This window comes from Convolutriloba macropyga, chromosome 11, assembly GCF_964194025.1.
Source record: "Convolutriloba macropyga chromosome 11, txConMacr16.3, whole genome shotgun sequence".
In the NCBI taxonomy this organism is placed as follows: Eukaryota; Metazoa; Xenacoelomorpha; order Acoela; family Convolutidae; genus Convolutriloba; species Convolutriloba macropyga.
The window spans coordinates 55,586,905-55,601,468 of record NC_134478.1 but is presented as its reverse complement, the minus strand read 5'-3'; the positions used below and the strand labels follow the sequence as shown (position 1 = coordinate 55,601,468).

Here is a 14,564-nt window from a genome sequence, read left to right as displayed (position 1 = left end):
TATTGGACTCGTCAATAATATGATAATTCGACAAGTAAACAAAGTGAACACATAAAATGTGCAATTAAGCTTAAAAAAATTGAAAACGCGTAGTATCAAAACAAGTAGACCATTAATTGTACATAAAACCGTTACAGGAAATTGTTTTCTGCCTGTTTTTTCACCGGCTGCTTCCGCAGTTGAGAGAAATAAGATAAAATAGTGGCCAAGTTCAAAAATGCACGAATTTTTTTCTAAAACAAAATTATTCAAAGTCATAACAGACCTTAGATAACAACTGAAACAAAATGTCTAGGTTCATTTATATTTCCTAAAAACTAAGTTGATTTTTGATTGGTGACACTAGGTCATTGGGCTACAAAAATTATAATAATTGAAAGGAAAACTCATGAACTCCATAAAACTTTTATGAAAACAATTGGTCAGAGCCATAAAAACCGTGAGCTTAACTCTGAAACCACAAAAAATTCTCGTTGAGCCTCGTTTATTGTAATTAGCATCTGTCATTTATGGGCCCTGATTTGAAGTTATTTTCAGTAAATTACATAAAAAACATTTACATAGCGGAAATGTTTTGAAAAAAAATTGCGTCCCACTAAAATCTAGTAATATTTTTATCGTGAGGATGCATGGTGAGATCAAGATCAGTCCAAGTTTTGCCGGGTGTCTAACAAAACAACCGATTGTTCAATTGTTTCAAAATAGATTAATTTTTAAATAAATTTTTTCAGGTTGTTAAAAATAAATACAGCATTTCGTGCAAATATTGAGTTTAAGTTTGAAAAAACTGGCAATATTATAACTCCAGAAGACTCTTAAAAACAGCTTCGGTACAACTAGCTCTTGTTCAGTCTTCAGAAGAATATGGCAGCGGTTTTAAGTTGTCTATTTCCAGCAAATTTAAATTAAGTGGGCTAAAAATGTAAATTTGGTCCCATTTTTGACGAAAAAAGTCTTAATTTTGAAAAATTTAGAATAAATTCTAGACAAAAAAACTCGGATTGAACAATTTTGCATTCTCCTGTAACCTTAGAGATAAAATCGATAGCACTACAGTTAACAATTTTAACATATTTTAGCAAAATCAACGAAAATATGGTTAAAAATACCGAAAATTTGAATAAAAACAGTTGAATTTCTTCTTGTATTCACAAAACGTTAAAACTCGATAACTCCCTATAAAAGGCAAAAAATGGAAAAAAAATTAATTCCATCTTCTACGCTGGACGGGCTTTCTAATGATACCCCTCACAACTCCCTGCGATAATTATATCGATCGGCAAAAATTGTCTGAACAAAAAAAAACCCAATTGAGTATATAGTTCCTCCCTCACTAAAGTGGGTCGCAACAATAACTAAACTTGCACAGGAAAAGACTTAATTGCTACTGCTTTCCATAACACATTTAGGAAAAGTTCAGCATTCAAAATACAAAATAGGAGCTTATTTTTGGATTAAATTTTTCTCTAGGAATCTTTATGCGATTCTCAAAAATAACTTGGGTGTCAGAGTACACGAAGACGGGATAAAATATCATTTTAGAAATCAGGGATTGGTGATTTATCTTTGCTTACTGCAAAAATTTTTCAACGAAAAATTTTAGATAAAACAAACATCTCAACTCTGTGAAGTAGTTTAATCTTAAATTGAGAAATTTTAGGCAGAAGAAAAAGGTTTTTGCCCTAAGAGATGCCGAAGACGTGAAATATAATCAATACACCGAAAAATGGAGTGACTTTGGGAATCAATTCATTCCTTTAGCTTTCCAGAAGTGTGGAGTATTCTCTGGAACCTTTTCCGAGATTCTAAAATCAGCCAACCCACTGGGCGATGATGAAATTTTTTGCAGCACTTGTAATTTGCGGTAATGTTTATTTGAATGGCTCATCGATAAAAATCAGTTACAGCAAGTTGAGGCTCTGCTATCTATTTGGTTGCAATATTATAGGAATCAAATAAAAACGAGATTGATCCCACTACTGATTTCTAAAAACCGAAGAAAATTTTTGTTTGTATGGTATTTGACAACCTCTGAAAGTTTAATTTTTTTAAGTCTCATCCAATTATCGGGAGAATTCGAACAATTTTATGTATGTTTTATATCTAAGTAGCCTTGCCTTGTAAAGGCATTATTTAGGTCCCAGATATTCACGGATTATTGAAACTCGGATTATCCCAACCTTTTATTTTCAGATGAAGATTGGTACAGTGTTTGATTTAAACGGAAAATGTGATTGAATCAATTTTATCCAACTCCAAGTTCTTTCAATGTAATATCAGCCAAAAGAGTGTAACGAAAGTCCTACTTATTTAGAAAAATTTACGGAACCTTGATCCTCGTTAAATAAATTGTTCTTAAGGAAAACAGAGACAGATCAAAAATCACTTATTTTCCATATAATGCTTTCGAATTGACTAACTTTAACAGCTTTTTCAGGTACCTTAATACAATACTAGAGTTCCGTCGTTAAAGTGGAGCCTTCGAGCTTTCACAAGACAAGCGACGGTTTTCTCTCAGATAAACAAGGATCGAGCTATTTTTTTTTTAAAACCTGTTGTTTCCTCATGAACTAAAATATATTACACAGTATAATGGAGTGTGATAAATAAAAACGTCTCATAAAATGAAGCCTAACGTGGTAACGAACTGCTTGTTGTAAAGATGTTAATATTTTATTAAAACTCATTTAAAAATTCTTTTTATCGGACCTACTTTGTGCTTTCTTTTTCCACATAAATCAAAATTTTTGCCTATACCGTTTCCTATAGGCTCCTACGAGACATATAATATTTTTCTTTCATAACAGACAGTTGCAATTTTGTGCTTCCGTTGAATTGGCATCGTTTTAACCAAGCTTCTCAAATTAAAATTGTTTCTTGTCCGATCTTTTGGAGAACAATATCCTTTTTTTATTTTCTTCCAAAGGACTTTTTTCTTCTAACACATATGAATCATTTTCTAAGTCGCAACTTTTTCGAAGTGTTTGAGCAATTATGTTCAATACCTTAACGTGTAAACAAATATTAACCAGAACACCAATTTTAAAACAAAATTTTTGCGTACTTAATTAAAGCTCTTTTCTGTTTGTATCAATTTTGTCTTTGAAAGAAGGAAAGTTTTGCTTAACACGAATGGAGAGACATATGAAAATAGTAGTATAGTTGATTCTCTTAGGTAACATGAGAAATGGCCCATCTTATGATTAAAAATGTCTGAAGAACAAAAAATAGTTCACTGTGAAGAAATCGGACTTGTCTGGTTTACGAACTGAGTTGCGTATAAAATAATTTAAAAACTCAATAATTTTTTAAAAATTATCTTGACGCTTCCTTATTTTGAAAAGCGCGCGGAGCGCCTAAAAAGAGCATCATCTCTCAAATTGCAGCGCACCAAAGATTCCGAATCCTCCGATGAGACCTTTTGTTTTTTTTTAAACAAGTAAATTGAAAATATAACCCAGGGGTTAAATATTACAAGTTTAAAATTATAAAAACAAAATCAGTACAATGTTAAAAATCAAAATTAGTGGTTCCGTTTTCTAAAGGTAAAAATAACTTTTGAAGCCACCAACGTTCCTTTCCAACGTTAAAAGTTTGAATTGTTGGAGCAGATGCTGTTTTAACATGCGTCTAAACTTTGATTTTGATCTGATAGTCCGGACATCACGCGGAAGTTTATTCCACTTTTGGATGCTTCTTTTTTGTATTGATCGACTGCTCGACCTTAAGAGAATCAGCTGTTCAGTTCTGTTGTTTTTTCTTACTAAGACATTACCACTTAGACAAAAACTCTCAGTGCCGTGTGTTTTCAATAATGAAATATCATTCCTAAGTTTTGAAACACTCATCTGGCACAATGTCAGATTTTACTAAGAGATCTGTAGATCTCTCAAACTTTTTTTTCATATAGCAAACTTTAATACCCCAATTGATTTGTCGATTAATTCGCTGCATTGCAGAGAAATTCAAGTTCTGAAAAAATAGAGCACTGAATTTTAAATGAGAAAGGACTAGGGATTTGAATAGCATCAATCGTGCTTCCAGAGGTAACTGATAACGTAAAAGGTATATGGATCTAATCGCTGAGGCCATATTTGATAGGACTTTGTTGAGTTGTACATGAAAAATTTAAATTATAATCAATTATTATACCCAAGTATCTGCAGTGACTTTTTGGTTTAATTTCTTGTCCCCGAAAAATTATTGGATCAAAATTTTCATGTTCCCTCGAGACGCAAAGGAGTTCAGTTTTACCGGTATTCATGGTTAATTTGTTTTGCTTTAGATAATTATCTGTTTTCTCCAGTATTTCAGAAACACATTTTTCCAGTTCGCTGACATTGTTTCTGCTAAAATGGAAACTTGTGTCATCAGCAAATTGAATTATGTCGAAGTTTCCTTGTACCTTTTCTCGAAAATCATTAATATAGAGAAGAAAAACTAGTGGCCCTAAAACCGTTCCCTGTGGAACACCATGATTTGTTTCCAACCATTCTGAGTAAACATCATTTATCTTAACACACTGCTGTCTGTTTTTAAGAAATGAAGCAAATAATTCAACTGCACTCTCTGAAAAACCGTAAGCTTCAATTTTTTTGAGAAAAATTTCGTGCGATATTGAATTAAATGCCTCAGCTAGAGCAATAAAAACAGCAACTGAAATTTTCAAGTTATCATAGTTTTCTTATAATGCTTCGCTTAAGTGTAAAACAGCATCTGTATAAGACTTATTTGCATCTGTAGAAGTTTTTGAAATCCACACTGTGTACCGTTCAAAAATTTTTCTTTTTGTATAAATTCGTTAACCTGATTGAGAAGTATTCGCTCAAAGAGTTTTGCAAACATTGGAGTAATTGAGATAGGCCTATAGTTCTCGCAAATTTTTACTTCCCCTTTTTTGCAGACCGGACTTAAGAAAGCAATTTTTAAATTTTCCGGGGAAATATTTTGACTAATGCATGTGTTAAAAACAAATTGCAAACGGGTTCCGATTGGAAGCTTTGCTGCCTTGATTGCCCAAGCATTAAAAACTCCTGAACCCGGAGACTTATTGTTGTTGAGTGAATCGATGGCATCATCTAGTTCCTTTAGTGTAACTGTTCTGAAGCAAAATTTTTCCCTAACTTCTATGCGAGAAATATTTGGAGCGCTCACATATTGTCCATTGTATAAGCCTAGTTTTTGAAAACCTCTATTGAGACAATTTGCAATATCAAGTTCATTTTCTACTTCTGTTTCACCGTCGACTAGTTTGTCTATAACGAGACACTCCTTTTCTATGCCAATTCTTTTTTTGATGAAACTCCATTGTTCTTTACTTGTTGGTAGTTCTTTGAAAAATTGTTTGCAAAACTTGTTTTGGGCTGTCTTTAAACGCCTATTAACTAAATTTCTCTGATATTTGAAAATTGTATGCGCTTGCTCCGATGGGTTATTTTTTCCAGATATTAGAAAGTCTATGTTTTTTGGTGGTTTCTTCTCTCAACTCTTTTGTCAGCCAAGGTTTTTCAGCAATTTTTCTTTCTGGTTGAAAGCTTTTTATAAGTGGGGCGTTGAACTCTAGAGTAGTACTGAAAACGTTTATGAAAGCATTGCACATGCTATTTCCAATTTCACATTGATATAGGTTACTCCAGTCCTGATTTGAAAGATCAAGACTAAATTTATTTGCATCGAACTTTCTTTTATTTCTACTGATAAAACTTTGCTTCCTGTTTTTAGGTTCAACAGGAAAACTGGTAGTGTATAAAACAATCAAGTGATCCATTTCAACTGATGGCAAAAAAATCTGAACATCTTGAATTTGGATTTTGCTGGAAAACCCATGATCGATTAGTGTTACGCCTTGGCTGGTGGCTCGTGTTGGTTTTTCTGTGTTTGACAAGGTAAGGCCGGAATTACTCGCAAATTCATCCAATAAAGTGGATTCCCTTTTGTTGAAACAATTGAGATTATGATCGCCATAAAGCAAAACTTCGTCAGTGATTGAGTACGCCGAGGAAGTCTCTGATGTTAATTCGTCAATGAAATAGTTTCCCAAGTTTTTATTTGGACAATACGAAGCATTAATTAGGATTTTGCTAACCGATAGCCCAGATATTTCTACCCATAAGGACTCAAAAAAGCTTTCATTGAGTACATTTAGATCATTTCGCTGTTTTGAAGATATGTCCCTAGGATCCCAGATGGCAACACCCCCACCCTTGTTTGCTCCTGTCTTTGATGACCTCGATTTTGAATAAAATTTGTGTTTCGGACTCGAAAAATTCTCTGGATAAATATCTGTTTCATTCAACCAAGTTTCAGTTAGAACCACTATTGTGTCTTGAGTCAAATTTGTCAAAAAGTCAGTGAAAAAGTCATATTTGTTTTTTAAACTGCGTGCATTGAAAAGACAAATGTTTAGATTTTTGCAATCTTTTGTAACTATTTCTATCAGCATGTCCGATTCACGAATGTGAGAAAAAGGAACCGGATTTAGATGAATATCACCGCTTAGGAGCAAGCGCATGAAGTGTAAAAAAACTATTTTGCAAATACTCAAAAATCGAAAAAAGCGGAACAAAATTTTCACATTATAATAATCATGATTTTGGTTGTGTGACATAACCGATTATATAAATTTTTCATTTGAAGTGCTAAGTAAAAAAGCAAAAACTGTTAGTTTGGAAATGCTCATTTTTGCTGACAAAAAACATTAAGTCACACAACCAAAGGATTGATTAAAAACGCTGAATTGGTCGCAGTGCAATGTTGTTTCGTGAAACAGTAATATTATGCTGTTGATAATAGTTCCGAATACTCTTGACAATTTTTTGTACTCAAACCAAATTTAAGTGAACACCATCATTAGATATTTCGGATGTTGTAATGTTGCATTTCAAAACCTCTACTTTTGTCCACTTAAATGTTCCATTTAACTCCAAAGCAATATTTCGCAGTTGCTTATTGAACTCTTCAATTTCAATATTATTCGATTCACGCCCATAATGGCCATTTTTAACTTGTGGAATTTCAGAAAGTAGAAATCTGTGAGGTTTCAAGTTTTTGACTGCTTATGTAACAGTTTCACATAATTGAGATGCTGCGACCACCCCCGAAACACCCTTATCTATACTATTATGACCCGCATGAAAAATGAGTGATTGGTATTTCGCTCCTGACGAATACTGTTCGACTGTTTGTCCCAAATCAATAATTGTTGCAGAGGGATAAGAATGAATCCCAGTATCATAAGAAATATCAGATTGTCGTATTTTTTTGTATGTACTGTCTGAAACTATAAGATGGTTAGTGTTTCTGTTAAAAAATTTTGGAAAAAAATTTTGATTCCGACGGCTCCAAAAGGTTTATTGAATTTTGAATATTGTGACCCATTAAGTTTTCCAATAGCGAACTGTTCTGATCCCGTAAATATCCGACTTCCGATTGGAATTGATCAATCATTCGACACTGGTACGCGTTTGCATTATCTTTCAATTCTATCTGCTGCTTTTGTTTGTCAATAACATGGTATTGTTTTGAGATCGTTTGAGCTTGTTTGTCGATTAATTGTTTCTGTTCTTGAGCGATTTCGTTTTTTGCTTTAACTGTTTTCGCATGTCCTCGATGGTGTTTGTAAGTCTTGAAAGTTCATTACTCAATTCAGTTTTAGTCTGCTGAGAAGTTTTTAATCAAAACTTTGGTTGGATTTCGATTCACGCAGCAAATTGCATTTACCATCTGTTCTGCTCTTTGATTTTTGCTCTTTTTGCAGAATAAAAAGTTACACATTTTTAAAAGCAAAAAAATATCTCGTTGTTGGTATCCTTTGTTGTTAAGTTTCCATATACTGACAAAGATATATGCAAGTATCAACTCAATTTCATTTCAGTAGAAGGAAAACACCTCCAAAGTCTATGACTTCAGGAAATTTCACAAAAAACTGGTACACGCAATTCAATAGCAGCAAAAGTGTTGTTACTGTTCAATTTTCTTGAAAAGCAAAAGAGTAGCTAAAAACGAAAACAGCTCATAGTTTTTTTAGTTTCAAATCGGAACAGCAAAAATTCTGTTTTCCTCGACATACATTTTTTTGCATTCGTTCCTAAAAAGTAAGAAAACAAAATCCTGGTTGGTGCTTACTTTTGCCCAGATGACAATAGCTTACTGTCTTGTCAAAAATATTGAAATGAAAAATTCTACAGATTTAGTGCAAATTTTTAAAACTTTATTATTATTATTATAAACTAGTTACCTTATTTAACTTTTATTATAAACTAGTTACCTTATTGCAGTCCAAATCTGGCTAGGAATTCTGGTCTTCGACGTTCGGGACCAAAATGACAGAAATCTGCGAGACCCTGGACCTCCAACTACGATAATACTGTCATAGGAAGTCATTTTTGGAACCAGATTGTCAGGATAAGCATCGTAGGTCAAAGTACAGTCAAACTCCAAGTTGCAAGCTGATTTGAAATTTTTCCTCAAATTCCTGAGTCCATAATCAAAATAGAGAACTGAAATGTCTTTCTTCCACGGTACTTGTTCTTTTGAGCTAAAATAAGAGAAAATTATTGAGTGTCTGTTGACTAAAAACTCTTATTTATTACGAAGTTAACGAAACGGGTTACCGCTAAATTAGAAATTTTTTACACGTTTTTTAACACACTAAATAAAGTTAAGGTAAATTTACATTGGGGCAATGCTGGCCATCTTTTTATAATTAAAAAGCATTTGGTTTCGTTCTTAAATAAACAACACGATGGGCAAGGTCATTTTCGTTTGAATCTCTCAAAATGAGAAGATTTAAATGTGTTTCATTTTTCTTATAGTTATATATGCGTCTAGTGGCATACTTAATAATAGTATCGTTAAAAAGTATATTGGTTTGAAAAGAACTGAGCAATTTAGTTAGTTTGCAAATTTTTAGTTTTTTGAAATTTTAGTTAACCAGTCTTGATAAATTTTCCTAAAATTATATTTTCCGCATCATTTGAACTGATTGCCATTTGGGAGTTTAAATTACACTTACGCGGGTAGTTTTTGATGTATCGTCGGATCAACGTTAAATACTGGGTCTTGTATTCCAAATTCGTTCATGTTTTTATGACTTCTGGCTGATTTTGTTCCAGGGCCGCCGTCTTTAAAACAAAGAGCATCAAATATAATATCGGGTTAAAAACAGTTTTTGTAGTGATTTGTGATTGCATTAGCGGGACCCGAGGGTTATCTTGCAAGACCTTACGAGAGTATGGCAAAAGAACTTTTCTCTTACAAGATCTTGGAAAGATGTTGGAAGATATCATTACAATATCTTCCAAGATGATGGTTATCTTGCAAGATCTGACAGGATTAAATGTCAACTTGAAAGACCTGACAATATTGATGACCAGATTGAGAGATCAGACGAGACTGATGGTTAAATTGCAAGGTCCGAAAACATCGATAATCATGTTACAGTATCAGACAAAATGTATGTTTGTGTTGCAATTTCAGAGAAGGTGAATGACCGTACTGCCAGACCTGATTCGCTGAATGGTGATACGCCAGGATATCAAAAGGCAAAATTTTATCGTGAAAGTTAGGACCAGATGAATGATCATAATGCATGTCCAGACAAGATGAATGGTCAAATTGGAAGATCTGACATGACCAATCGTCAAACAACTAAATAATAATAAATTGTTCTCAGATATTGTAAATACAATTTTTTTGGATCTAAATGTATCTGAAAGGACACCAAAAAGGCGTTAAGCCTGTCAAGTGGTGCCTAAGAGCAAATTGTTTCTTTATGGGTTGTACGATTTTCTTTACCTCCAACACCCATCCCCCGAACCAAATCAAAAGTTAAAAACTGAAGTGGAAAAAAATTCTCATCTTTGAGTTTAATACAGAAACAAAAAACACCAAAAGAGTGAAGACTTACCAAAAAACGTTTATAAGTTCTCGTTGTCACAAATATAATTATCTTCCAGTTAGTTTGCAAATTATATGATCATCTTCCAATATTCTTCAAAAAGACGGCTATATTGTTTGACTATCTCTATAGAGATTTGCATTCATAATCGAAGAACAAACAACATTTTTATATTTTTTGACATTTTAGTTAACCAGTCTTGATAAATTTTCCTCAAAGTATATTTTCTGCATCATTTAAACTGATTGCCATTCGGAAATTTAAATTACACTTACTCGGGTAATTTTTGTTGCATCGTCGGTTCAATGTTAAATACTGGATCTTGTATTCCAAATTCGTTTTTATGACTTTTGGCTGATTTTGTTCCAGGGCCGCCGTCTTTTAAACAATGAGCATCAAATTTAATACCAGTTAAAAACAGTTTTTGTGGTGATTTGTGATTGCTTTATCGGGACCCGAGTGTTATCTCGCAAGATCTTACGAGAATTTGGCAAAAGAACTTTTCTCTTACAAGATCTTGGAAAGATGTTGGAAGATATCCTTACAATATCTTCCAATATGATGATCATCTTGAACACTCTGACAGGATTAAATGTCAACTTGAAAAACCTGACAAGATTGATGACCTGATTGAGAGATCAGACGAGACTGATGGTTAAATTGCAAGGTCCGACAAGATCGATAATCATGTTACAATATCAGACAAAATTTATGGTTGTGTTACAATTTCAGATAAGTTGAATGACCGTACTGCCAGACCTGATACGTTTGAATGGTGATACGGCAAGATATTGAAGGCAAAGTTTTATCGTGAAAGGTAGGACAAGATGATTGACCATAATGCATGTTCAGACAAGATGAATGGTCAAATTGAAAGATCTGACATGACCAATGGTCAAACAACTAAGTGATCATATCCGAAGATTGGATTATTAAGTTCCAAGACCTGTCAAGACTACTAAATATCTTGAAAAATCTGACAATTTGACTGGTCATTTTGCAAGATCATAAGAAATGAACGGTCATGGAACAAGATCTGATAAGATGCACGAAAAATTCAAAAAAGTGACATAAAAAAATCAAGTTACAAAATCTGTGATGATGAATGGTCTTTTTGAAAAATCAGACAAGATGAATGATCATTTCTTAATTCTTAAAATGGGACAAGATGAATGGTTATACAGCAAAGTGAGGCAAGATAATAAAAATATTGTAAGATGCGACCAGATAAATGGTAAAATTGAAAAATTTTGACGAGATAAAAGTCAACGGGATTTATTGAAACATTTGGCTACTTATTTTGAGGAAATTTTACCTAAACTGGTCAACTAAAATGTCGAAAAACATAGAAATGTCGTTTGTTTTTCAGATGTGCAGATGATCTGAATTTCTATTCAGAGTCAGACAAGATAAACGTCTTTTTGAAATATACTAGTGAAAGATCACACAAAAAGAATGGTCATATTGCAAGATCTGACCGGATGAATTGTCATGATGAGCTTCGTAAAAGATCATATCGTTTCAATGTTTGAAATTGTTTGAGTAATCTATTTAGTTTGCAAATTATATGATCATCCTGCAAAAATATTTAAAAGACGGCTACCTTGTCTGTCTCTCAATAGAGATTTGCATTCAAATTTCAGGAGCAAACAACATTTTTATTTAACCAGTTTTGATTAATTTTCATTAAATTAATTCCTCTGTAGTCATATGAACTGACTACAATTTGCTAATATAAATTACACTTAAGCCGGTAATGTTTTAGGTATCTTCCGTTCAGTGTTAAACACTGGTTATATTCCAAATTCTTCAAATCTTTATAACTTCCAGCTGATATTGTTCCGGATTTTTCATTTTTAAAGCAAAGAGCATCAATTATAATCTCAAATGGCAAATAATTTTTGATTTGAGTTGTGTTTTAGTGAGACTCGAGAGTTATCTTGCAAGATCTCACAAGAATTTGGAAAAAATGTTCTTCAAGATCATGGAACAGTATTGAAATAATTCTTTACAACATCCTCTAAGATCAAGGTTTTCTTTAAATTTTCGACAGGACAAGATGAAATGTCAAGTTGAAAGACCGGACCAGATTGATGATTATGCAGCAAGAGTCGACAATATTAATATTCATAATGCAAGATCTAACAGCATAAAAAGTCAATATAAAAGATCTGACAAGATAAATAATTATGTTGTAGGATCATACAACCCGAATTACCTTAGAGAGCTGCGATCTTAGAGATGTTGAACGCTCGCACTGTCAGACCTGATAATCTGAACGGCGATAATCGAAGATTTGAGAATGAAAAATTTTATTTAGAATATGCTAGGAAAATATAAATGATCATAATGAATGTTCAGAAAAGATGAAAATTGAAACTGAAAGATCTGACAACTGAATGATCATATCGGAAGATCGGATCAAACGACTGATTACATCGCAAGGAAAGGGGATGATTAAATTCAACGACATCTCAAGACAAATAATAATCTTGAAAAATCTCACAAGATAACTGGTCATATTATATCATGAAAAATGAGCGCTTATTGGGCAAGATCTGAGTGATAGAACTAATGGACAAATTGAAAGAAGAGACACATTGTGGATTTTAATAATGCAGAAGCAGACAAGTTGAATGAACATATTGTAAGCATTATTGAGGGGGGGGGGGGTATACGCGACCCGAAATATTTGATGCAATATTTTGTACAGACAGCGGAGAAGAAGAAGGGCTGAGACGATTAGATGGAAGATGAAGACAAATAGTAGAGAACGAAGTAGACATGACCTCCTCTTAACTCCAACGCCTGAAATGAAATAGTTCACATTCTTCCATACTAGTCCATATAATGATCTAAAACACTGAATGAAAAAAGAGGATGGAAAATTACAAGTTCCACACGTATAAAATTCAGTTTTCGTAAAGTCAGTTTTTAACTAAACTAGAGATATTTTTCGGACAAAACACAAAATATTAGCTAATTAGTGTCAACAATTGACGTTTTCAGCTCGGTTAACATCCTCGTCCGTGAATAAAGAAAAAATGGATTCCAAGTTTTGCTAAAGATCGATTGAAAATCTGGTAAAATCCAGCGGGAAAAACAGAAGAACTGAGCAGTCCGCTCCAAGATTTCTGGCAACATTTCTTTCTTTTTCACTGCTTGTGAAGTGTTTCTAGAAGTTCTTAAAGTTCTAATGGCTGGAGGAAGTTGGAATTATATTTCAATTCCTAATGAACATTACCGCACGTTTGTTATCGAGAAGCTTTCAAATTACTCTGCAAAAGCGAGATACCAGAAAAGATTCAAAAAATTACGCCACTCAGCGTAAATTCGACTTTCCTTCTCCGCCACTGTTTTCTCAACACTCACATGGCAACAGCGGCGATAAACAATAGCGTCTAAAAACAAAGTTTTGCCACTGTTTCCCATTTTTGAACTAATAATCGAGTGCCAAAAATTATGTCGTGGAAAATTTAAACAGCTTTTGTTCTCTCATTCTGCTTCAGAGGCAGCAAAGTCTTGATACACGGTCGTACAGGTTTCAAAATGCAATACCACATCGTCTCTGAAGTGCCATATATTTAACAATGAAGTATTCTCTCCTGTATAAAGTGTAAGATTTAAAAGAACTTGCAAGTTGCCTGTTTACAAAAACTCTGTTACGATTACGTTGAAATTGTGTTTATCATCTCGACACGCTAAGAATTTCTCAACAAATACACATGAATTTCTCTCTGACTTTACAAAAGTAGGGTTATCCAATAAAAATTTTCGAAGAAGAAAAGAGAAAAATGTACACTTAGTAAGATATTTATGATTAAATATATTAAATGTTGTCCTTGCCGTTACAAAATGACAAATGATTTCTATTGTAAAATTTGTTTTGAAAAAACGAACACAAAAGTACTCTCTAAAGCCACGTTGCCAACTTTTATTGAATCTTTTATTGCAGGCCCCTCGCTCTAACCAAGCAAGCTCAGACCCTGAGCAAGGTCAATTGCTGTGAGAAACACGTTAGGATAAATTTTGTGCTTAGAAAACTAAAGAGCCACGCACACTTTTTTGAGAGAGCAGTCGATAACAACTCAATCACAGAGCCGGGTTGGCCTCATGAAATTGATTGTTATACGAGCATGTTCATTTGACTTGTCTGGAAAATGGTATCTGCAAGGTCGATCTAGACCAGGAAGCAAGAAGACGACATCATAGTTGACACATACAGCGCGCTTCATCTACAGGTGGACCTAGAGCAAAAATATCCTCATTAATCTCTGCACAATAACAACGATTTCAACCTCGATGAAAATTTGTCCAGGAAGAAGAAGCCAACCAAAAGCACCCCAGTAACTAAAAGGAAAAGAACTCCTCGCAACTAGGGTAAGTTTAGTGCCTGCGAGTCAGTTTTCAGTCATAAACCCGTATGGTTAACACCTGGAATTCAGTTTCCAGTGCTAATCCACTATTTAACCCTTTGTGTTCAATCCTGTGCTAACTCAAGGAGTCAAATTTGTTAAAAATTTTAAAACTTGCGAAAAGACTATCGCCCAAAGTGGAAAAACCTACGACTGCGCTGCCTGCAATTAACAGATTCACTTGAGCTCGGCCTGTACTGCTTTGTCGCAAGTAGCAAAAACTGACACCAAGGAGCTTGGAGTTAACGCTA

General features: G+C 33.7%; 1 protein-coding gene across 2 annotated transcripts in view; it reads right to left on the bottom strand.

Annotated features, from left to right (window-relative positions):
* The window catches only part of LOC142349488 (4-galactosyl-N-acetylglucosaminide 3-alpha-L-fucosyltransferase 9-like), a 71,673-nt gene that overhangs the window by 52,056 nt on the left and 5,053 nt on the right, over positions 1–14,564 (bottom strand). Inside the window, exons 2-4 of one of the 2 annotated variants that reach the window (XM_075401082.1) lie at positions 12,614–12,706; positions 9,014–9,122; positions 8,267–8,536 (exon numbers count right to left, since the gene is read on the bottom strand). In XM_075401082.1, coding sequence (XP_075257197.1) covers positions 8,267–8,536; positions 9,014–9,122; positions 12,614–12,706 — 472 coding nt within the window. Of the gene's footprint in view, positions 1–8,266; positions 8,537–9,013; positions 9,123–12,116; positions 12,129–12,613; positions 12,707–14,564 lie in introns of those variants that run through there. The other variant, XM_075401083.1, reaches the window with a different exon arrangement.